The sequence below is a fragment of the Mobula birostris genome, chromosome 8 (genome assembly GCF_030028105.1).
Source record: "Mobula birostris isolate sMobBir1 chromosome 8, sMobBir1.hap1, whole genome shotgun sequence".
In the NCBI taxonomy this organism is placed as follows: Eukaryota; Metazoa; Chordata; class Chondrichthyes; order Myliobatiformes; family Myliobatidae; genus Mobula; species Mobula birostris.
In genome coordinates, this window is record NC_092377.1 from 157,153,502 (window position 1) to 157,177,843 (window position 24,342).

Genomic DNA, 24,342 nt, shown 5'->3' on the forward strand with positions numbered 1-24,342 from the left:
TAGAAACTGTCACTGCCCCCAAGGGGGCGATATTACCCACTGATGGAGAGGGTAAATTACTTTGTGTCAGCCTATGCTGTCTCTGCCCTGGGAGTGTTTGTTGGGGCATGGGGCATGTAGAAGGAGGTTTATTCTTCATCATAATGGAAGGTTTATTCTGTATCCAACTTTTTTAGCCTTAATCTACAGGTCTCTATTTTGTGTGCTTTTTGTCTGCTTTCTCTCATTTCATAACTTGGTGAATTGGTTTAATATTGTCACACAGCCCAAGGTCCAGTGTAGAACTGTGTTTTGCATGCTGTCCACACAGATCATTTTATCACATTGGAGTACTGAGATTGTACAAGGGGAAAACAATAACAGAATGCAGAATAAAGTGTTGCAGTTACCGAGAAATTGCACAGCAGGCAGACAATAACGTGCCAGGCCATGACGAGGTAGATTGTGAGGCCAAGAGTCCATCTTATTGTAGAAGGGGACCATTTGCTAGTCTTATACCAGTGGAAAGCAATGGAGTTGATTGTGGACCCCTTCTCCAAGCCTCCAGGCCTCCAGACGGCACATTCCATAAAAACCTCACCAAATTGCCTTGGAGACAGCAAAGTGCCAGATCACTCAATCAGCCCAAAGACACACCGTGAAAATGGAAATCACAGGTTCCAATGGCATGCAGCTCAGTAGTAGGTTTCAGCTCTGCCTTCAATACTATTGTTCTGAAGTTGCTCCTCAGCAAACTAACCCAGCTAGCTGTACCCTACAGTATCTGTCAGTAGATTATGAACTTCCTGACAGGAGGGAAGCAGTATGTAAGGCTGGACGCCTACTTGTCTGATCCAGTGTCTATAAGCACAGGCTCTCTCTAGGGCTGTGTTCCTTCACCCCTCCTGTTCTCACTTTATAAAAATGACTGTACCTCCACAGACAAATCCATTAACATCCTAAAGTTTACAGATCCTAAAGTACAACTTTCTGTAGCTTCTTTTGGTCCTGTGCAGTAGTTTCCTTTTGCCAGACAGTGATGTGGCCTGTCAGAATGCTCTCCGCTGTGCATCTGTAGAGGTTTTCAAGTGTTCAATTTGGTCACAACCAAATTTCTTCAAACCCCTAATGAAATATAACCGCTGTCTTGCCTTCGTTATTGCTAGATTGATATGTTGAGACCTGACTAGATTCTTCGAGATCTTGACACCCAGGAACTTGAAATTGCTCACTCTCTCCTCTTCTGATCCCTCTTTGAGAATTGGTTCGTTCCCTTGACTCACCCTTCTGAAGTCCACAATCAGCTCTTTTGTCTTTACATTGAGTGCAACACCACTCAACTCGCTGGTGTATCTCGCTCCTGTATGCCTTCTACATTGTTCATACATTTTTTTTTGTGGAAAGAAAGCTGTGCAGTGTGTTCTTTTCTGGTATTTTAACAACAAAAAGGTGGTTTGTCCTGAGGATAGTAAAAACGTGTTCACCACTTTACTGTGATCCTCAGCTGGGAGTTTAATTAGAATAATCAGGATGAGTGTCATTTTCAGATCAGGATGCTCACTAGATCTTCTTGTGGGGAATTATTTTCTTTTGAAATGTTCAGGAAAATCTTCATGTTAAGGAGATAGCTCAGTCACACCTAGGATTCTAACTGCGTTGATGTAGCTGATGTTGAGGGATGGCGCAGTTGATAGAGCTGCCCTCTCGTAGCTCTGGAGACCCGTGTTCAATCCTGACCTTGGATGCTGTCTCTGTGGAGTTTGCACATTCTCCCGACGACCGTATAAACTTCTCTGGGTTCTCCGGTTTGATCCTGCTGCTCTGAGGTGTGCAGGTTGGAAAGTTAATTTGCCACCATAAATTGTCCCTGGAGCGTAGATTCTGAGGAGACTGATGGAAATAGGGTGAGAATAAATTCGGTGTTCCCGATGCAGCCTCCGCTAATTGGTGAGACCCGTTATAAACTGAGGGATGGCTTTGTCGAGCACTTCTGCTCCACCCGCCAAAAGCAGAACTTTCCGGTGGCCAAACGTTTTAATTCCAATTCCCATCCCCATTCCGACATGTTGGTCCATGCCGCGATGAGGTCACCCTTGATGGAGGAGCAATACCGTGTGTTCCATGTGGGTGACCTTCAACCTGATGGCATGAATATTGATTTCTCCTTCCAGGGGGAAAAAAAATCCCTTCCCTTCCCCTCTTCTTCTATTCCCCACTCTGGCCTCTTACTTTACTCATCTGCCCATCACCTCTCCCTGGGTCCCTTCCTTCTTCCCTTTCTCCTATGGTCCATTCTCCTCTCCTATCAGATTCCTTGCACTCCAGCCCTTAATCTTTCTCGCTATCCTCCTTCCCCTCCCTCCCACCTCTTCACTCTGGCATCTTCCCCCTTCCTTTCCAGTCCCGAAGAAGGGCCTCGCACCCAAAACATCAACTGTTTATTCAGTTCTGTAGATGCTGACTGACCTGCTGAGTTCCTCCAGCGTTTTGTGTGTGTTGCTGAGAGTCAAATGGGATCAGTGTAAAATCGATGGGCTGAAGGGCCTATTTCCCTACTGTTCGAAAGGGTTAAGGACTTGAAAGAAAGAAATGCATTGAAATAGCACCTTTTATATCCATTTATGAGGTCCGTAAATGTTTTGTGTCTGGTGAAACGAATGAGAGGATTAGCCCCAGTGGCAATGTAAGCAAGGCTGAAGCTAGCTTACATTAGCGATTATGCAATAACAGGAAGGTAATCCATTTCCTTTTTTTTATATAATATTAGCCGAGGGATCTACTATACCCTTGGTGCCTCTCTCGTGTTCTTCTTCAAAGTTTTTCTGTAATTACCACCACCTGAGGAGCCAGGTGCCTCCTCAGAATGAAAGACGGCACTCCTGACAGTGTGGCACTGACTCAGTATTGTACTGAAACATCTGCCGAAATCATTGTGCCCAGGCCTCCAGAGTGAGACCTGACCCCCAGACTGAGAGAGTAACCCACTGAGTCCCAGCTCCAATCAAGTCGGCTCCTCTTTTCAGGCAGAGCTCACTGGAGGGTAAATTCTGAGTGGCAGCGGTTATGCTGCTCCCGCTTGGCAGAGGAACAGAAGTTTAAAATGGAGCTGCCTTAGTAAGGGCCGTGATAATCCCTTGCCGAAAATGTGCTCTCTCCCCACTGCTGTGTGTCTGAAACTCTAAATCAGAGAACTGCAGTTGCTGGAAACGAGGCGTGAGCATCATAAATGCAAGAGGTTATGCAGATGCTGGAAATCTCGAGGAACACAAACAACCTGCTGGAGGAACTCTGCCGGTCAGGAGGGGAATAAACAGTTGATGGGTCTCAGTCTGTAACGTTGACTGTTTATTCCACTCCATAAATGCTATCTGACCTGCTGAATTCCCCCAGCACCTTGTGTGTGCTTCTCAAGATTTCCATTCAGACATAGGCTCACAGAGTGCTATCACACTTCTGGCGCCAACATGTCATGCTGACAAACATAGGACGCCCACAATAATGAGCCAATACCAATCAGAACAGAAAGTGCTGGAAATACCCAGCAGCTCAAGCAACTTCTGTACAAAGAGACGTTGCTGATCAATAACTCAGTATCAGATCTCTCACTGTCAATTTAAATCGGCAACTCTGATTCTCTTTGCATAGAAACATAGATTCATAAAGTAACTCATAGAGTCTTGTGTGAAGGGACGGGGTGGGCATCGGGACTTTGATGCATTCTGTGAGGTTTCTTGGTTGTCTGTGAAGAGTAAGAATCTCAGGTTGTACACTGTTCACATTTTCTGATATTAAAATGAAACTTTGAACCTTTAATATAGCATCGAAATGGGCCATTCGGCCCAGCTGCTCCATGCTAACTAAGCTAGTCCCCTTTGCCCATCTTTGGGCCCGTATCCCACTCACCCTTTCTAATTACCCCTTTTCTATCGATGTACCTGCCCGACTTGTTGAGTATAATACATAGGCAAATACATTAGAGGCTGTTACGAGATGTTTGGATAGGCACATTGATGTAAGGAAGATGGAGGGGTATGGACATGGAGTAGGTAGGAGGGATTAGGATTTGAGTGTTTTTGATTTGCTTTTTAGTTGGTTCGGCTCAACATTGTGGGCCGAGTGGCCTGTTCCTGTGATGTACTGTTCAATGTATCTCCAACACATCCTGCATTTATTATAGACTGTAGCCAATCCAGTGTTATCAACCCAAAGTGCCTGGTAGACCGTGAAGGAGAAGGCCAGTGGATCCTCCACAAGGCCTGTCACACAACTGAAGATGGTGAGGTAGAGCCGCGGCCTCACAACACCAGAGAGCCGGGTTCAATCTCTGACCTTAGGCGCAGACCGCGTGGAGTCCGAAATTTCCCTCATGCGTGGGTTTCCTCCGGGGACTCTGGTATCCTCCCACATCCCAAAGGTGTGCAGGTCGGTAGGTTAACTGGCCACTGTAACTTGCCCCTAGCATGTAGGTGAGAATCTGTGAGATCTGATAGGATTGTGGAGGGTGGGGGGGGGGAGGTGTGGTAGAGAATGAAAATGGAATTAGCATAGGATTAGTGTAAATGGGTCAGCACAGACTTCATTTGGTCAAGGGCCTGTTCCTAAGCTGTATGTCTTTCTCACTCTAATGCTTTTCTGCCCGTAACCTCTATATCTCTCCCAGTTACTGGTCAAATTGGAACTGCATGTAGAGTGAGCACAGGTTAGGAGAAGGTTATAGTTGTATTGGGTTTTATTTTTAAACTTCATTAGGGACACGGTATGGAACAGTCCCCTCCGGCCCAACGCCCAGCAGCCTACCCATTTTACCCTAGGTTAATCACGCTGCTCTGGAACCCGACTCTGTGTCTGGTTGTATTGACTGTTCTCTCTTCATTCTTCCAGCCGCTGCTGTGAAAAGAAGAGCTGCGGCAACAGGAACGAGACTCCATCGGACCCCGTCATCATCGACAGGTAGGAAGTGCTGTTTCACAGTCCCACCGAGCGGAATGTCTGGATCCTTGCCTGGAGAGCTTGGCGGAGGGGTGGGGATGGAGGCAGGCGGGATGTGTTGCTATGGCCTCCCGAGCTGCCGGCCTGCGGTGAGAGCTGAACTCCTCTCAGCGGCGGTGGGGAGGGCGCGAGTCTGCGAGCTGGTGACAGCGAGGTCGGCGCAGAGTGCAGAAGCCACAGAGGAAATGGTGCCCTGTTCGCTGGCGCTTGCAGCAGAAATCCGCAAATAAAGCAGCACACGGAGTAAAACCACGCTGTGAAAGCTGTCCTCAGTGGTCAAAGAGTCAAATCAAAACTTGTGTTGCCTGGAAACCTGAGTAATCAGAGGTATCTGTAAGTACTCAACAAGAGTCATGCAGCTTCTGTGAAGACAGAAACAGTAAATTTTCCAGTTGCTGAGGTTGAGACGGATAATAAACCAGCAATGAGCGAATGACGGAGCAGACTCAATGGGCTGAATGGCCTAATTCTGCTCCTACGTCTTATAATCTGTTGATAATTATGGAGACATCCACTTCAGAAGATGTCCCAGAGTATATTGTTGTACTGCAATCAAAACAAGTCAGCTGGTTGTGAGGTAGACATTTCACACCCCCTTTTCTAACGGGAGTGACTGCCGAGTCAGACGGTTGGTAACTATGCAAGATGAGAAAGATAAGTGGGATGCCTTTAGCTATGGAATTGTATAAAAAAAAAAGGTTCTAATTAAACATTAGCTACAAGACTTGCTCAAGGAACTAGCGTTGCATCCAACGACTCTTCCAAAGTTATTTTGCCCCAGGACAGTAAAGCTTGCTGCAGGGAGCAGTTTGCTGAATGATTGTTAGTTATTTGAACTACTTCCTGTGTTGCTGCCAACTAAAGTTTCCTCAAAGCAGATGGTTCAGAGCTTGTGGCTCCCTGTATGAGGCGAAATGATCGACATTGCCATTGTTTCTAGTCTCATTCCTTTCGCTGGACGGTTCCCAAAGGTGATGGTTCTCTTACTGAGTGGAACTGCAGATTAGGACCATAGGGAGAGCTCCCCAACTGTCTCATTGAAGTGGTTGGGTTGTGGGTTATGTAACTGAACTTCTCATTTAATAGTTAATGAACTTAAAATCAAACTGCAGATGCTGGAAATCTGGAACAAGACTCCTGATCAACAGCAGGTAGCTCTTAGCTGGAGTCACCTGTCCCGAGATCACCGGGTTCCAAGGTCTATACAGGACCTAAAGGTCAACATGTAAAGGCCAAACCCGGAGGGCAAAACTAAAGATCAGAGCCTGGCGGCTAGAGGTAGATGCCTGAAGGTCAAAGACCAAAGGTCGAGGCCTAAAAGAGTCACAAGGACACGAGTCAACGGGGTCGGAGGTCTGTGCAAGTCTGGAGGTCAAGGCCAGAAAGTCAGACCCTTGATCTGCGAGTCTTGGCGTGAAATCCAAAGCTGGAGGCCGGACGTCTGAGAGTCTGGGGACAAGGAATGGAGGCCTGGAGATGGCCTGCCCTGTGTCAGTGTGTGTTAGTGGGTACCAGTGGGTAGGTGGTTGGGAGGGATGGGAAAGGAACTTGTTTTGTTGTTGCAACACACATCAAAGTTGCTGGTGAACACAGCAGGCCAGGCAGCATCTCTAGGAAGAGGTACAGTTGACGTTTCAGGCCGAGACCCTTCGTCAGGACTAACTCGGCCCGAAACGTCAACTGTATCTCTTCCTAGAGATGTTGCCTGGCCTGCTGCGTTCACCAGCAACTTTGATGTGTGTTGCTTGAATTTCCAGCATCTGCAGAATTCCTTGTGTTTGCATTGTTTTGTTGTTGCTTGTGTTGTTCTCTTGAACATGGTAGGTGTGCTACGTTGGTGCTGGAATGTGTGGTGATGCTTGCAGACTGCCCCCAGCACATCCTCTGCTGTGTTCGCTGTTAATGCAAACAACGCATTTGCCTGTATGTTTTGATGTACATGTAATAAATAAATCTGAATCAGAAATGACCTGGTGAATCACAACGGTGGTTAGAGTTGGGCAATAGATTCTGGCTTTGCAACTGCCAGCTATACCCAGTAAATGAGTGAATTGGTAGTAAATTAAAATGAAGGAAGGATCTTTGTCAGTGTTGAGGCCGAATCAGCCATTCACCAACACCCATCCAGTTGAGTATGATCATGGATTACAAGTTTTCCATGGAATTCCGCAAGTTAGTGAGACATTTGGAATGCTTGTTGGATCCAATGAAGTTCTGCCCAGAAACTCCAACCCAAGTCGGGTCTCCAGTGGTACAACATTTAGGAAAAGGTGTCAACTTGTGGTCAACAGCAGTGATCTTAACTTGGCTGATGTCAACAGGCCCTTCTGTCCACTGATGGTCAAGCACCCATTTACCCCATGGTATAAAAAAAGTCTGGTTGTTTGTACCGAGTCAGTTGGCCTCGGCTCTCAAATAAGCGTGGGAACTTGCCCTTTGGCTCACTAACATCCCAGCCTTCCAGGACCTATTTTTACACTAATTCTGATCTTCTCCATTTTCATCTCCCAACACGTCCATTAGCTACTCCCTAGTATCTACCCCTCTTGTACACGAGGGACAACTTGCAGCAGCCGATTAATCTACCAACTTGCACGTTTTTGAGTCGTGGAGTGCCCGAGACGAAACACGCCCCATATGTGTCAACTCCACACGGCAGAGCTGAGGTCGGGTTTGAACCCGGGCCGCTGGGGCTGTGAAGCAGCTCCTGTACCCACTGCACCACTCTGACACCCTCTTCTAAGAGAGGACAGCCAACACCTTTTCTTAAACCAGGGTGGCCATGGATAATATGAGAGGGCATAATTTTAAGATGACTGGAGAAAAATATGGGGAGATGTCGGAGGTAGGTTCTTTTCACAGAGTAGTGGCTGCGTGGAATGTGCTGCCAGGGGTGGTGGTAAAGGCGGTACATTAGGGACATTTAAGAGACTCTTAGATAGGCACAAGGATAAAAGAAAAATTGGGGCTGAATGTGGGAGGGAAAGGTTGGAAAGGTTAAAAGATTGGTACAATACTGTGGGCCGAAGAGTCTGTGCTGTGCTGTGCTGTAATGTTCTATGTTCGATGTTCTATTACTCTTCCAATGAGATACTTGTGTTGATGCTGTCGTCTTGTAGGAAATGTATGTTGCAAGTCCTTACCATAAGAATTTGATAATGTTCATGTGGTTTGCTGTTTTAGGGGTGTTAAATGAGGAGCATGCTTTGGACAAATTACAGTAGACCATTCCTCGGTTTCTCTTGCACATTGTGGTTTATCAGTCAGTGTGTTGTGTTACGTACCCCGTAACTGGGTTGCCAAACCAGCAGAAATGGATCACTCAGTTGGAGTCTGGATTACTAGAACTAAGAAAGTTTTATTAAAGAAACAAGCAACACAGTAATCGAAAGGATAATAAATGCAACAGTTCAAAAATGATAACACACATGTACACAGAATTAAGATAACAAGATTAATCAAGCTCTATCGTTGTCTAGGGGTAAATGACCAGTTTCAAAGTGACACAAAGTCCAGTTCAATTTAGTTCAGTTCGCAGTAATCGTTGCCATGGCGATGGACAGTGGGAGGGGAGGAGAGAGAGCAAAACGAATGAATATTCAACACAGCTTCCACACAGACCTTCGCAGTCAGCTTTCGGGCGAGCCCTTTGTGATGTCATCTGAGGTCACCGACCGTGACCCCTCCGTTTCCAGATACGATCGTTTCTCTGCGCTGAACCTGGCACCCAGGCGAGGGTGGACACACACCAGATTCCCGCCGTTCGTGCCTTTCCACCCTGAGCGTCTAAGGCTGATCCCGCGATCAGCTGTCTAAGAGCTTCCCACCGACTTGTGAAAGGCGCACCGCTTCCAGGGTCTCGTTATCTCGGGTGTCGTGTGTGTCCCTTTTTATCCCCCTGCTGGGGTATCGCCTGTCCATCACTTCAAACAGTTCAGGGTTCAAAGGGAGAGCCGCTCTAGACAGCTCTCTCTCCCGTCCCTTCATTACACATCTCCAAATGCTGTTCCATTGTCTTCCTTATCTCTCTCTCTCCCGAAGAGAGGTGGCAGACCAACTGCTGATCACACAGGACAGCTAACATCTATGTGTATTCTTGTCACAGTTGTTTTTCATAAATTCTATTGTATTTCGTTGTTCTACTGTGAATGCCTGCAAGAAGATGAATCTCAATGGATACACCTACGTGCTTTGATAACAAATTTGAACTTTGAAACAGCCTTGTATAAGAGAGCAGACTGGCTGTCAGTAGAGTCATAGAAAATATATAGTGCATAAGGATTCTGCATTGGTCAAAATGAGCTGCCGGCACTAATAACACCAGAAGATATAGGAACAGAATTAGGCCCTTTGGCCCACTGAGTCTGCTCTGCCATTTTATCATGGATGATCCATTTCCCTCCCAGCCTCAATTTCCTGCCCTCTCCCCGTGTCCCTTCATGCCCTGACCAATCAAGAATCTATCAACCTCTGCCTTAAATATTCATAAAGACTTGACCTCCACAGCTGCCTGTGGCAGAGAATTTCACAGATTCACCACTCTCTGGCTAAAGAAATCCCTCCCTCATCTCCGTTCTAAAAGGATATCACTCTATTCTGAGGCTATGTCCTCTCCCACCATAGGAAACATCCCCTCCACATGCACTGTATCAAGGCATTTCACCATTCAATTTTGGAGATCATAATTCTATCTCCTTTACAATAACATTGGAGAGAGATAGGAACAGACAAGTTAAAAAAGCATTTAATTGGAGTAAGGGGAATTATGAGGCTATCAGGCAGGAAATTGGAAGCTTAAATTGGGAACAGATGTTCTCAGGGAAAAGTACGGAAGAAATGTGGCAAATGTTCAAGGGATATTTTTGTGGCGTTCTGCATAGGTGCGTTCCAATGAGACAGAGAAGTTATGGTAGGGTGCAGGAACTGTGGTGTACAGAGGTGTAATAAATCTAGTCAAGAAGAAAAGAAAAGCTTACAAAAGGTTCAGAGTGCTAGGTAATGTTAGAGATCTAGAAGATGATAAGGCTATCAGGAAGGAGCTTAAGAAGGAAATTAGGAGAGCCAGAAGGGGCCGTGAGAAGGCCTTGGCAGACAGGATTGAGGAAAACCCCAAGGCATTCTACAAGTATGTGAAGAGCAAGAGGATAAGATGTGAAAGAATAAGACCTATCAAGTGTGACAGTGGGAAAGTGTGAATGGAACTGGAGGAAATAGCAGAGATACTTAATGAATACTTTACTTCAGTATTCACTATGGAAAAGGATCTTGGTGATTGTAGTGATGACTTGCAGTGGATTGAAAAGCTTGAGCATGTAGATATTAAGAAAGAGGATGTGCTGGAGCTTTTGGAAAGTATCAAGTTGGATAAGTTGCTGGGACCGGATGAGATGTACCCCAGGCTACTGTGGGAGGTGAGGGAGGAGATTGCTGAGCCTCTGGCGATGATCAATGGGGATGGGAGAGGTTCCAGAGGATTGGAGGGTTGCAGATGTTGTTCCCTTATTCAAGAAAGGGAGCAGAGATAGCCCAGGAAATTATAGACCAGTGAGTCTTACTTCAGTGGTTGGTAAGTTGATGGAGAAGATCCTGAGAGGCAGGATTTATGAACATTTGGAGAGGTATAATATGATTAGGAATAGTCAGCATGGCTTTGTCAAGGGCAGGTCTGCCTTATGAGCCTGATTGAATTTTTTGAGGATGTGACTAAACACACTGATGAAGAAAGAGCAGTAGATGTAGTGTATATGGATTTCAGCAAGGCATTTGATAAGGTACCCCATGCAAGGCTTATTGAGTAAGTAAGGAGGCATGGGATCCAAGGGGATATTGCTTTGTGGATCCAGAACTGGCTTGCCCACAGAAGGCAATGAGTGGTTGTAGATGGGTTAAATTCTGCATGGAGATTGGTGACCTGTGGTGTGCCTCAGGGATCTGTTCTGGGACTCTTACTCCTTGTGATTTTTATAAATGACCTGGATGAGGAAGTGGAGGGATGGGTTAGTAAGTTTGCTGATGACACAAAGGTTGGAGGTATTGTGGATAGTGTGGAGGGCTGTCAGAAGTTACAGCGGGACATTGATAGGATGCAAAAGTGGGCTGAGAAGTGGCAGATGGAGTTCAACCCAGATAAGTGTGAAGTGGTTTATTTTGGTAGGTCAAATATAATGACAGAATATAGTACTAATGGTAAGACTCTTGGCAGTGTGGAGGATCAGAGGGATCTTGGGGTCCGAGTCCATAGGACGCTCAAAGCAGCTGCACAGGTTGACTATGTGGTTAAGAAGTCATACGGTGTATTGGCCTTCATCAATCGTGGAATTGAATTTAGGAGCCAAGAGGTAATGTTGCAGCTATATGGGACCCTGGTCAGACCCCACTTGGAGTACTGTGCTCAGTTCTGGTCGCCTCACTGCAGGAAGGATGCGGAAACCATAGAAAGGGTGCAGAGGAGATTTACAAGGATGTTGCCTGGATTGGGGAGCATGCCTTTTGAAAACATGTTGAGTGAACTCGGTCTTTTCTCCTTGGAGCGACAGAGGATGAGCGGTCACCTGATAGAGGTGTATAAGATGATGAAAGGCATTGATCGTGTGGATAGTCAGAGGCTTTTTCCCAGGGCTGAAATGGTTGCCACAAGAGGACACAGGTTTAAGGTGCTGGGGAGTAGGTACAGAGGAGATGTCAGGGGTAATTTTTTTACTCAGAGAGTGGTGAGTGCGTGGAATGGGCTGCCGACGATGGTGGTGGAGGCGGATACGATAGGGTCTTTTAAGAGACTTTTGGATAGGTACATGGAGCTTAGAAAAATATAGGGCTATGGGTAAGCCTAGTAATTTCTAAGGTAGGGACATGTTCGGCACAACTTTATGGGCCGAAGGGCCTGTATTGTGCTGTAGGTTTTCTATGTTTCTATGTTTCTAATAGGTTTCAGTGTAACCTCCAGTGATGGGTTTACAGCTCAGTTGACTCAGATGTTTCCACTAGGCTCCAGAAGGAGTCTTAAACCCCCAGGTTTTAGAGTTACAAGTGAGTGAGAGTGCCGTGGCCAACCACAAACTGCCAAGAGCAGTGGACTGTGCAGAAAGCTGTGAGTGTGTCTGTAAGTCATTAACAAGTGCATCCTGTAGGGGTGTTTTGGTTAGTAATGGGTTTCTGGTTAGGAAACAGTGAACTTAGTGAGGCCAAAGGGTTAATGCAACATGTTAACTGGTGTGGTTTTTGCAATTAGCAATCCAAACCGTTATTACGCAAAGCCACCATTAGCACAGGCAGCTCGAGTCTACACAGTCTTGGATATTTTCTGTTCAAGTATATTAACTGAAAACACATTGTCCATCCTGTGGAGCTCGGTGATCGCGTTTCTCGCTCACATTTTTGTACATGAGGATCTTTCTGGGACAAGCCAGAAAGCCAAGACCCACTTCCCTGTAGCTGGGTTTCAGATTAACCAACGCTGGCCATTAGAGCAAGAGTCAACCCCAACTCTTTCCAGTTGGGAAATGAAATAACCAGATGTCTCGCTGCACAAAGTGAACGCTGGGAAATGCCTGAAATGAAGTTTCTGAATATTTTTGTGAGGAATCCCGTGAGAATTACTGTCAACAAGAAAATCTGACCCAACACACTACATCTTTTAAGAAAAACAAGGAACTCTGTTTGACTTTCTACCCGCCCATTAAGTGCTTGGCTGTGGAACCTGGGAATGGCAGGATTTTCATGAATTGGAGTTCAGTCTTCGAAACATACTCAAAAGTACTTATGCAAATCGTCATTATACTGTAAAGCCACCTCAGGAATGGGTTTTATTTAGGATGAATAACGTTTAACACAAGTAATGTTTGCATTCGTATAGCACCACTTGTTCCTGTCTCACATTTGCCTGACTGACCCACCTGTAGCCCCCACTTAGATCTAAGGGGTTAGTTCACACTTCATTCAGTTCCCCTGCTTGAGGCCAGCTCTGATTCCTCCTCGCCAAGTCAGAAATTTTCTGGTTCGAGTCCCACTCTGGAGACTTAAGCCCCATCCTTCAGAAGGTGTATTGATCAGAGACCTGGTTTACTCTCTCAACAAGGTATGGACAATTTACAGTCCTGTCCTAAAGAGCAGGGAAGACATTCATGGTAATAGAACATACAGCAGTACAGCACAGTATGGGCTCATTGGGACACAATATTGTGCCGACCTTCTAACTTACTGTAAGATCAATCTAACCTGTCCCTCCTACATAGGGCTCCAGTATTCTTTCATCAGTGAGTCTACCTAAGAATCTCTTAATGTATCTACCTCTACCACCACCCTAAGCAGTGTGATCAAGCACCCAACATTCTCTTTTCAAAAAAAAAATAAACCTACCATCGACAATCCCCTATACTTTCCCTGATCACCTTCAAATCACGCCATCTCTTTATTAGCCATTCCCGCCTTGTGGAAAAATCTCTGGCTGTTCACACCGTCTATGCCTGTTATTTATTTATTTATCTATCTATTTATTTATTTTATTGATTGAGATACGGCATGGAATCGGCCCTCCCGGCCCTTCGAGCTGCTCCGTTCAGCAATCCCCGATTTAACCCTAGCCTAATCACAGGGCAGGTTACAATGACCGATTATCCTACTGTGCGAGGAAACTGGAGCACCTGGAAAAAACCCAGGCAGGGAGGCACAGGCAGAGCATCCAAATTCCTTACAGGCAGCAGTGGGAATTGAACCTGGGTCACTGGTGCCATAAAACTTTGTGCCAAACACCAATCACCTCAATCATTTTATACATCTTTATCAAGCACCTCCCATCCTATTCATTTCAAAGAGAAAAGCCCAAGCTCACTCTTCCTGTCCTCATAGCATACGCCCTCTAAACTATCCTCTTTAACATAGCCAGTTTTGGACGCCATACCTGCAAGGTTGCCCTCCAAGTTACATTGCCCCGATCTGGAAATGCATCCACGTTCCTTCTTTGTCCTAGGGTCGACGTCTAGAACTCCGTCCTTAAAAGGGTGGCCTAGGAGCTTAGCGGTTAGCGCAATTGCTTTAGAACGCTAGTGATCACCATGCGGAGGGTCTGTAAGGAGTCTGTACGTTCTATGTGGGTATCTTCCACGTGCTCCAGTTTCCTCCCACACTCTAAACAAAAAAGACATACGATTAGGGTTAGTGAGTTGTGGGCACGCTGTGTTGGCCCTGGAAACGTTGTGGGCTGTCCCCCGGCCTGATCCTTGCCCGATATGATTTGACACAAATGGCGGATTTCACTGTTTGTTTCGGTGTAGATGTGATAAATAAAGCTAATCGCTTATAAAGGTAATCTTTCAAAGCACTCTGGGGAGGTGAGGGGGAATATCTTCACTGGAAGGGCTGCAATGGTTAAAGGGGGCGCTCTCCACTGTCTTCTCAAGGGCAACTCGGGATGGGTCACGAATGGCTGCCATAAACAAGAGAGGGGAGTAGGGGGCAGTGCCCCCTGCTTTCAGAAGGCACTCCTTGATGCAGCCTGCCTTTAAAGCCCTAAGCTGGCACGTAAGTCTGAGAGCCACTGTCTCTGGTCTCCTGCTCACGAAGCCTCGGTGGTATCATGTGCTGCTTGGGCCCTCAGGCCTTCACCTGTGTTTCTGCATAAGGCGATCCCCATGGGCATTCCACAATGAATAACATGAACCAGATCAGATTGGCACGCGTTGGCAAGCTATTCATCACCGAAGCTCAAATGAACTAAACAGAACAAAATTCATTGTGGCAAAGATTAATGAAAACAAATTCCTGTGTTTCCAGGGCCAAGTGACTTAAATTTCTCCCTTCAGAAATATGGCTTGAATCACAAAACATCTGACTGTTATAAAGTGGAATGAGAATATTGAGTATAACATTTAGAATCCAGTTTTCACCAACACATTATCCCTTGTACAAACATTAAAATATTCAAGTGTAGGTATATTGTGCAGGGTTAACAAACTTGTAGCTGAGATTGCCAGCATGTAATTTCCTTTGAGCCTGCTTGACCCAGTTTTCTTGTTGGCTCTGGCAGTAAAGACGCCACTTGATGGAGCTTTAGGACCTTCAGGCAAAAAGGTCGCTTGTCTTGTTCTCAAGGTCGGGCAGGTCTCAGTTGGGGGGACACTGAGAGGCGTTCGTGGCTTGTTCATGCTGCTCTGTTCAAAGTTCAAAATAAATGTTATTCTCAGAGTATATATCTGTCACCGTATACGACCCTGAGATTCATTTTCCTGCGGGCATACTCAACAAATCTAGAGAATAGTTACTGTAACAGGATCAATGAAAGATCAACCAGAGTGCAGAAAGCAACAAAATGTGCAAATGCAAATATAAATAAATAGCAATAAATAATGAGAACATGAGATAATGAGATAAAGAGTCCTTAAAATGAGATTATTGGTTCTGCAAACATCTCCATGGATGGGCAAGTGAGTGTAGTTATCCCATTTTTCTTCAAGAGTCTGGTGGTTAAGGGGTAGTAACTGTTTTGGAACCTGGTGGTGTGAGTCCTGAGGCACCTGTACCTTCTACCTGATGGCAGCAATGAGAGGGGAGCATGACCTGGGTGGTGGGGGTCTCTGATGATGGATGCTGCTTTCCTACGACAACATTTCATGTAGATGCGCTCAGTGGCTGGGAGGGCCTTACCCGTAATGGACTGGGCCGAATCCACTATCTTTTCTAGGATTTTCCATTCAAAGGCATTGGTGTTTCCATACCAGGTTGTAGTGCAGCCAGTCAATACACACTGCACTACACATTTATAGAAGTTTGTCAAATTTTTTGATGTCATAACGAATCTCCGCAGACTCCTAAAGCCCAATTTATACTTCTGCGTCAAATGAACGCTGTAGGGACCGAGTACCCTACACCGTACCCTACGCCATAGGGTGACGTGCACCTCTGCAAAAAAGTAACTCGTGTCATGGCGACGCAGACAGCAACAACTGTGATTGGCCCGCTTGGTAGCGTCACATTTCCTCCTACACATTTCCGGTTGCTTTTCTCCGCCATGTCTGTACACTGATGCGAAATAAACGGTTGGAGACGATGAACCAAATTGTCAAATCTACCTGCCGACGTCCGAAAATATTTGAAATGCATTTCCTCATCTAAGTCTTTCACGAAGAAACTCAACACAGTGGCATAGAAACCCCACCACCAACTAGCGTTTTGGCGACGAATTACAGAGCGACGTATGCTCGCTACGGCGTAGGGCTACGCAAAAGTATAATTAAGGCCTACGGCGTAGCCCGTACGCACAAGTATATATCAGGCTTAAGGAAGTAGAGGCACTGCCGTGCTTTCTTTGCACTTGCTGGGTCCACGTGCTGCAGTGAGTTGCGAATGGAGTGAGGGTTCCCTCTGTTATCATTGTCACTGTCTTGTATGTGTTTGTGTACATGTTTGTGTTTGAGTGTGTGGCCAAACACGTGCACACATCTGTGTGTAAATGCATGTGTGTATATGTAATTTCTATAGGTATGCATGTTATTTGTGTGTAAGATAAGATTAGTTTTATTTGTGGATTGAAACATAGAGTGAAACCCAACATTCTACATCAACGACCAGCACAGTGCGAGGATTGTGCTTGGGGAGGCCCGCAAGCGCTGTCACGCCTCCGGTACCAACGTAGAATACCCACAAACACGTGAAGAGTTAATAATGCACCTTTGTACATTTTAATGTGTTTGCTTACACTCGTGGCAGTCTGTGTACATGCAAAAAGTGTGCATGCGCGTGCTAAAGTGTGTGAGATGGAGGTTAGGAAACCACCACCCCTCCCTGCCCCCTCCCCCCCCCACGGAAGTGGCGAGGTGGAGGTCAGGGACCCCTCGGGAGTGTTGAGATGAAGATCAGGGATCCTAGTAGTGGAAAGGCAGGGATCAAGACCCGTGGGAGCAGCAAGATGGAGGATGGAGATCCACGGAAAGGTTTCTGAAGGCTCCAGGGGTGATGGAATGGAAGCCATGAGTCATGGAGCATCTGAGGAGCATGCCAGAGAGCCAGGGATCAGGAACCACTATGATTAGCCCACGGTTCCCTGCGGTACTGCAGAATCCTTGGTATGATAACTCCGGTTGGAGGTTACTGATCATGCCTGTTAATGATATCAAACAATATTGTGGGAGAGCATTGTGGAAGACGGTCTACCATGAATGTAGGGCAGGCTTAAAGAGCCGAATGGCCCACCTAAGCTCCGAACTCTGACCATCTTATGATCTTTAGCCTTTCCTTAACCCACCCTTCTCCAAAGGCTGCAGAGACAGCCTGTCCAGTCTTTGCACTTAATCCCTTCATCACTCTCATGCTGTTGAACGGTCTCACTGGTACGTTATGTGGAGGAATTGTGGTTTCAACTCCAGCCAGGAGGAGGAATTTTTTGGAGCAGAAGGTTATGGAAGGACATATCAAGGTGGAGAGGTTAATGAACACTCATCCCCAGGTACTCTGTGAATATTGTCGAGGATGTTGCCATAGTGGCATAACAGTTGGTGCTTAGTCTCACAGCTCCTAAGAGCTGGGTTCGATTCCCATCTCAGCTGCTGCTCGTCTGGAGTCTACGTGCTCTCGCTGTTTCCCCTGGGAGCTCTGGTTTCCTCCCACATCCCAAAGTCAGGCAGGGTTGGTCTCTGTGGATTGCTCCTGGTGCAACTTATCACTCAGGTATTATTTGAAATATTAAATACACAACAGGGGTAGATTGTGAGGGTGAGAGTCCATCTTATCATACAAGAGGCCCAGTGGGGAATCTGATAAAAGTGGGATGGAAGCTGTTCGTGAGCCTGGTGGGACGTGCTTTCTGGCTTTTGTTCTAATGCCTGATGGGAATCTGAATCAGAATCAGGTTTAATATCACCGGCATATGTCAAACTTGTTAACTTTGAGGCAGCAGTAAAATGCAACAAGTGTTAAATATAGGAAAAAAACTGAATTACAGTAAGTAGATATACTTGTATATTAGATTAGATTAGATTATGAGGACACTCAGTCCTCGTTTATTGTCATTTAGAAATGCATGCATTAAAAAATGATACAATGTTCCTCCAGAATGATATCACAAGAAAACACAGGACAAACCAAGACTAAAACTGACAAAACCACATAACTATAACATATAGTTACAACAGTGCAAAGCAATACCATAATTTGATAAAGAGCAGACCATGGGCACGGTAAAAAAAAGTCTCAAGGTCCCGATAGAATCATCATCTCACACAGATGGTAGAAGGGAGGAACTCTCCCTGCCATGAACCTCCAAGCGCTGCCAACTTGCCGATGCATCACCATTGGAAGCACCCGACCGCAGCGGACTCTGAGTCCGTCCGAAAACTCCCAGCCTCCGACACAGCCTCTCCAACACAGCCTCTCCGAGCACCATCCTCTGCCGAGCACTTCGACCCCGTCCCGGCCGCCGAGCAACAAGCAAAGCCAAGGACTTGGGGCCTTCCCCTCCGGATATTCTGGACCACACAGTAGCAGCGGCAGCAAAGCAGGCATTTCAGAAGTTTCACCAGATGTTCCTCTGTGCTCTCACGTCCGTCTCCATCAAATCAGGATTGTGCACGGCACCCTACTTGACAAATAACAGGCACCACCACCGGAGTGGCCGCTGTGAGCTGTGTCACGCCGCCATCTTCTCCTCCCGCCAATATTAAATAGTTATATTAAATAAATAGTGCAGAAACAGAAATAAACCAGTAGTGAGGTGGTGTTCATGGGTTCAATGTCCATCCAGAGGGGAAGAAGCTATTCCTAAACCTTTGAGTGTGTGCCGTCAGGCTTCTGCACCTCCTTCCTGATGGTGGCAATGAGAAGGGAGCATGTCCTGGGTGGACAGTGCCCTGGGAGAGGGGAGGAGAGCGAATGACTGGGGTGGGTGAGGTCTTTGATTATACTGGCTGCTTTACTGAGGCAGAAAAATGTCTTGGGAGAGTCTGTAGGGAGGAGGCTGATTCCTGTGGTGTGTTGAACTGTGTCCACAACCCCCAGCAGTTTCTTCTAGTCACGTGTAGAGCAGTTGCCATACCAAGCCTTTATGCATCCAGACAGAATGCTTTCCGTGGTCCATCAATAAAAATTGGTAGGATTTGATAGGGGGACGTGAATTTTTTTAGCCTCTTGAGGAACTGGAGGTATTGGTGAGCTTTCTTTGCTGTGATATCAGCATGCTTGGTCCAGGACAGGCCATTGTTAATGTCCTGTCAGGGAGCTGGCAGGCAGGATGGGCTGAATGGCCTGCTCCTGTGCTAGAAGACCATAGCATGTGTATAGACCAATACCGCAGCCTGCAGACCATTCACTAGCAGAGGCATTGGTGAGCATTGTATCTTCAGGCAAGATCGCCTGTTCTGATTTTACAGTGTCAGTTGTCAAACAAAGAACTCGGTACATTATGGCAAATTGCAGCAAGTTGTCAGTTTCCTTGCCTATTGGGAAGTGCGCCGGCTTGAATTCTGCGAGGGGGCAGAAATTAAACAAAACCCACACAAGACCGATCAAACACTTTGCACAAATATTCTGGGAGAAGAAGATTGAAGTGTGGGGAATTGCCCAGTGCTCTGTCTGATAGGAGGTAATAACCCCGTATAATTACTCAGGTACAAAACTAATTGGAAATATTGCAAATGTCAAGCAAAACTGGCATTTAAGCACAAATTCTGCGATGTTAATTGCTGAACAGGTGCAAGTTTGAATCTAAATGAGAGACATGATTAGACGGGCCCACAGAACAAATGTGGCCTGTGATTGAGTCAACTACACAAATTATTTTGCAATCTAGGCGACTAGTAAAGGTCGTGTTGATTTAACCTTTTGTTTGTGACAGGAAGTTAAATATAAATACGTCAACCCTGAACATCGCCTGCCTCCCTCCCCACCCTTCCCTGTGCCCCACCCCTGCGCCACAAGAAAGCAGCATCCATCATCAAAGACCCCACCATCTTCTCACTGCTACCAGGAGGTCCCACACCACCAGGTTTAGGAATATTTATTTATCTAGAGATACAGGGCAGAATTGGCCCTTCTGGCTCTTTGAGTCGCACCACCAGCAACCCCTGATTAGCCTACCACAATCAGACTCCTGAACTTGCATGGATAACCTCAATCATCACTGCTCTGACCTGATCCTACGACCTATAGACTCACATCCATGGACTCTTTACAACTCATATTCCCCGTATTATTTTTTAAATTTGCACTGTTTGTCTTCTTTTGCAAATTGGCTGTTTGTCAGTCTTTGTCTATTTATCTAAAGGTTTTTGTAAATTTGATTGCATTTCTTTTCCTTGCTCTAAATGCCAGCAAGGAAATGAACGTCAAGACAATATATGGTAACATTTACCGGATGTACTTGGATAATAAATTAATTTTGAATTGTGAGCAACTCACACAACTGCCTCAGCAGTTGTAACAGGCCTTGTTTAGACAAGTTCAGAAATAATTTTGCTACTTTTTTCTCTGCACTTTTCTGGAAGGGAACCCTGGTGTTTGCTTGCTTTATGGTCCAAAGTCCAACACAAAGTCGTGGATTTGGAAAATCCTACAAAGAGTAGTGTATTTGGCCCAGTCTATCACAGGTAAACACTCCCGACCGTTGCGCATATCTACATGAAACGCGGTCGCAGGAAAGCAGCATCCATCATCAGGGACCCCCTACCACCATGGCCATGCTCTCTTGTCGCTGCTGCCTTCGGGAAGAAAGTACAGGAAACTCGGGACTTGTACCACCAGGTTCAGGAACAGCTACTACCCCTCAACCATCAGACTCTCGAACAAAAGGGGATAACTTCACTTGCCCATCATTGAAATGTTCCCACAAGTAATGGACTCACTTTCAAGGACTCCTCATCTCATGGACTTGTTATTTATTACTAATTATTTATGTTTGCATTTGCACAGTTCGTTGTCTCCCACACTCTGGTTGAGTGCCCTGGTTGGGCAGCCTTTCATAGATTCTGTTATAGTTCTACTATAGGTTGAGTATGCCCACAAGAAAATAAATCTCAGTGTTGTATACGATGAAGTATTTGTAGCTACAATCTGTGTGTGGAACCGAAGTACGTGGGCACCCAGGTATCACGGCGGGCCAAGGTTCTATCTGTTTCTGGTGTTGTGAAGGATGGGTTTGGCCTTGTGTGGTGCACATTCACAACTGCCGGGATGTTGCCGCACTACCTGTCCTTTGAGGAAAAAGTTTTTCCAGTCTAACACCTTTGACCACAAGTTCATCAGGCGGTGGTCAGAACGGAATGTCCTACGGACACTGCAGGAGAAGGACTTTATGGATACAATGGAGTCATTCCCCGGGCTGACTGTCCAGACCATTTGGCAGAATGCCTTATTCTCAGATCTCACCAACAGGTACCAAGATTTTGCCTGACCAGTGGTGAGAGTACAGGAGATGGGATGTTGTGTTGAAGTTGTATAAGATGTCTCTGAGGCCTAATTTGGAATATTGTGTGTAGTTTTGGCCACCTACCTACAGGCAAGATGTAAATAAGGTTGAAAGAGTACAGAGAAAATTTACAAGGATGTTACCGAGTTTGGAGGACCTGAGTTGTAAGGGAAGATTGAATAGATTAGGGCTTTATTCCTTGGAACGTAGAAGATTGAGAGGAGATTTGATAGAGACATACACAATTATGAGGGATATAGATAGGGTAAATGCGAGCAGGCTTTTTCCACTGAGGTTGGGTGGAACTACAACTAGAGGTCATGGGTTAAGGGTGAAAGGTGAAAAATCTAAGGGGAACATGAGAAACTTCTTCACTCAGAGGGTCGTGAGAACGTGGAACAAGCTGCCAGCCCAAGTGGTGCATGCAAGCTCGATTTCAAAATTTAAGAGAAGTTTGGGCGGGTAGAGGTATGGAGGACTATGGTCCTGGTGCAGGTTGATGGGAGTAGGCAGTTTAAATATTTTGGCACAGACTAGATGGTCTGAAGGGCCTGTTTCTGCGATGTACTTTTCTATGACTCTAGGACTGTATGAGGAGGGCCCTCAATGTCAAGATGTCACGCATTTCTGGAAAATTCCTCACTCAATGCGCTGTCCATTAGATGACTTTAGTGAAGGCAAGATGGTCACTCACCTCTTTGTGGATGGTGGGTTTGTGAAGAGGGTGTAGAGTAAGATGCAAGGTACTGTGTCACGTTTCCTCCCAAGCAGAGTGACAGAGGTCTATAGGCTGATCTGTGAGCTCTTCCCAGAGACACACACAGGGATGGACTCAAGTGATGCTGGAAGATGACCAAGTCAGTGAAAGATGCCCATTGGTCTGTCCAAAACTTGTTGGTCAAGATGTCCGTAGAGGAATGCTGCCCATAGGCACACTCGAGGCTACAGGAGTAAGTACTGAGAGATGCACTGAGCTTTGTTGCAGCCGACACAAGGGCTTGGTCAGTTATAGGGTTCCTCCGCTACTGGACAGGGAGGGGCAGGAAGCCCCTAAATTATTGTGGTGGTGTGCCAGCCCGGGGGGCCACATGGGTGGCGACTGTGCTCGTAGTTTTAGGAAGTATAATTGAATACTACTTAATGCTTTGACAATGAATGCAAGAAGGAAAAAGAAATGCACAGATTAATCTTGTAAACTATCCTTTTGGAGTCATAAAGTCCCACAGCACAGAAACAGTCTTTTCAGCTCATCTAGTCCAAGTCAAACTATTACTCTGCCTAGACCTGCTGACCTGCACCTGGAACATAGCACTCCATATCTCTCCAATCTATGTACTTATCCAAATTTCTCTAAAATGCTGAAATTGAACCAACTTCCAACATTTCTGCTGGCGGCTCATTCCACACTCTCATCACCCTCTAAGTGAAGAACTTCCTCTCATGTTCCCCTTAAACATTTTACCTTTCACTCTTAGACCATAAGATATAGGAGCAGAATCTGGTTATTTGGTCTATTGAGTCTTCTCCGTCATTTCATCATGGCTGATCCATTTTCCCTCTCAGTCCCAATCTCCTGCCTTCTCCCCATATCCCTTCATGACCTGACTAATCAAGAACTATCAGCCTCTGCCTTAAATAAATCCAGTGGCTTGACCTCCCCAGCCGCCTGTGGCAATGAATTCCACAGGTTCACCACTCTCTTGTTAAAGAAAATCCCCCTCACCTCCATTCTAAAAGGACACTCATCTATCCTGAGGCTGCGTCCTCTGGCTCTTAGACTCCCCTACCATCGTAAACATCCTCTTCGCGTCCACTCTGTTGAAGCCTTTCAACACCTGATAGGTTTCAGTGAGCTCACCCTTCATTCTTCTGAATTCCAGGGAGTTGCAAAACTCTTAACCCGTAACCTCTAGTTCTAGTCTCATCCAACCTCAGTGGAAAAAAGTCTGCTTGCATTATTATGAATAGCATTTATTTTGGTAATATTTTTTAAAGATCTGCATCTACCCTCCACTTACTGCATTTCTGTAAAGATTTTCCATTTAGACTTCCATATTCCCTGTTTACCCCTTCTTTAGGTATCCTGACTGGTATGGAAACACTAATGTACAAGAATAGAAAGGTCTACGGAAATTGGTGGATGCAGCCTAATCCATTGTAAGTAAAGCCCTCCCCATCACTGAGCATATTTACATGGAGCACAGCCATAAGAAAGAAGAAAGTCCTTAACTCCGAGTGGAGTCATCGGGACGCTGTCATGCCGGCGTTTTTTTAGCGGGCTTTCTTATTTTTACGAGGCCGAGTTGTTAGCTCAATGCTCAACGCAGCACGGATGGAAAGCGTGCCAGGGAGCCGGCTGGATTCGAACTCGGGAGCCTTCGCTCCGAAGTCCGGCACTATGCCACTACGCCACCAGCCAGTCTAACAGCCATAAGAAAGCAGCATCCATAATCCAGTCCCTGATCTCTTCTCACTGCTGCCGTTGGAAAGGAGGTAGAGGAACCTTGGGTCCTGCACCATCTTTTGATCAATATTTTACTGAATAAATTGATGTTTTTGGCTCTAAAATAAACTATTGTTACCCTACTTGACCATCTTATTGACTGATACAGAGGTGTTATTGCGGACACTGTTTGAAAGGCAGTCATTTCTATAGAAGCTGAAGCAATTCACAACACGTCCCTCAGACAGAAATGTGACAGGGAAGATCAAATCAAAGTTCAAAGTAAATTTATTATAAAAAATATGTACACTCAGTTGCCACTTTATTAGCTACCTCCTATACCTCATAAAGCGACCTCCAGATGTACGCTCATGGTCTTCTGCTGCTGTAGCCCATCCACTTCAAGGTTTGACGTGTTGTGTGTTCAGAGATGCTCTTCTGCACACCACTGTTCTAACATGTGGTTATTTGAATTACTGTCACCTTCCTGTCGGTTTGAATCAGTATGGACATTCTCCTCTGACCTCTCTCATTAACAAGGCAT

The 24,342-nt window shown here is 45.9% G+C and overlaps 1 protein-coding gene across 6 annotated transcripts in view; it reads left to right on the forward strand.

Moving 5' to 3' along the window:
• Window positions 1–24,342, forward strand: part of LOC140201854 (transcription factor COE2) — a 340,017-nt gene that overhangs the window by 43,804 nt on the left and 271,871 nt on the right. For all 6 annotated transcript variants that reach the window (XM_072266588.1, XM_072266587.1, XM_072266585.1 and 3 more), the window contains one exon: window positions 4,861–4,929. In XM_072266588.1, the coding sequence (XP_072122689.1) occupies window positions 4,861–4,929 (69 nt within the window). The remainder of the gene's footprint in view (window positions 1–4,860; window positions 4,930–24,342) is intronic.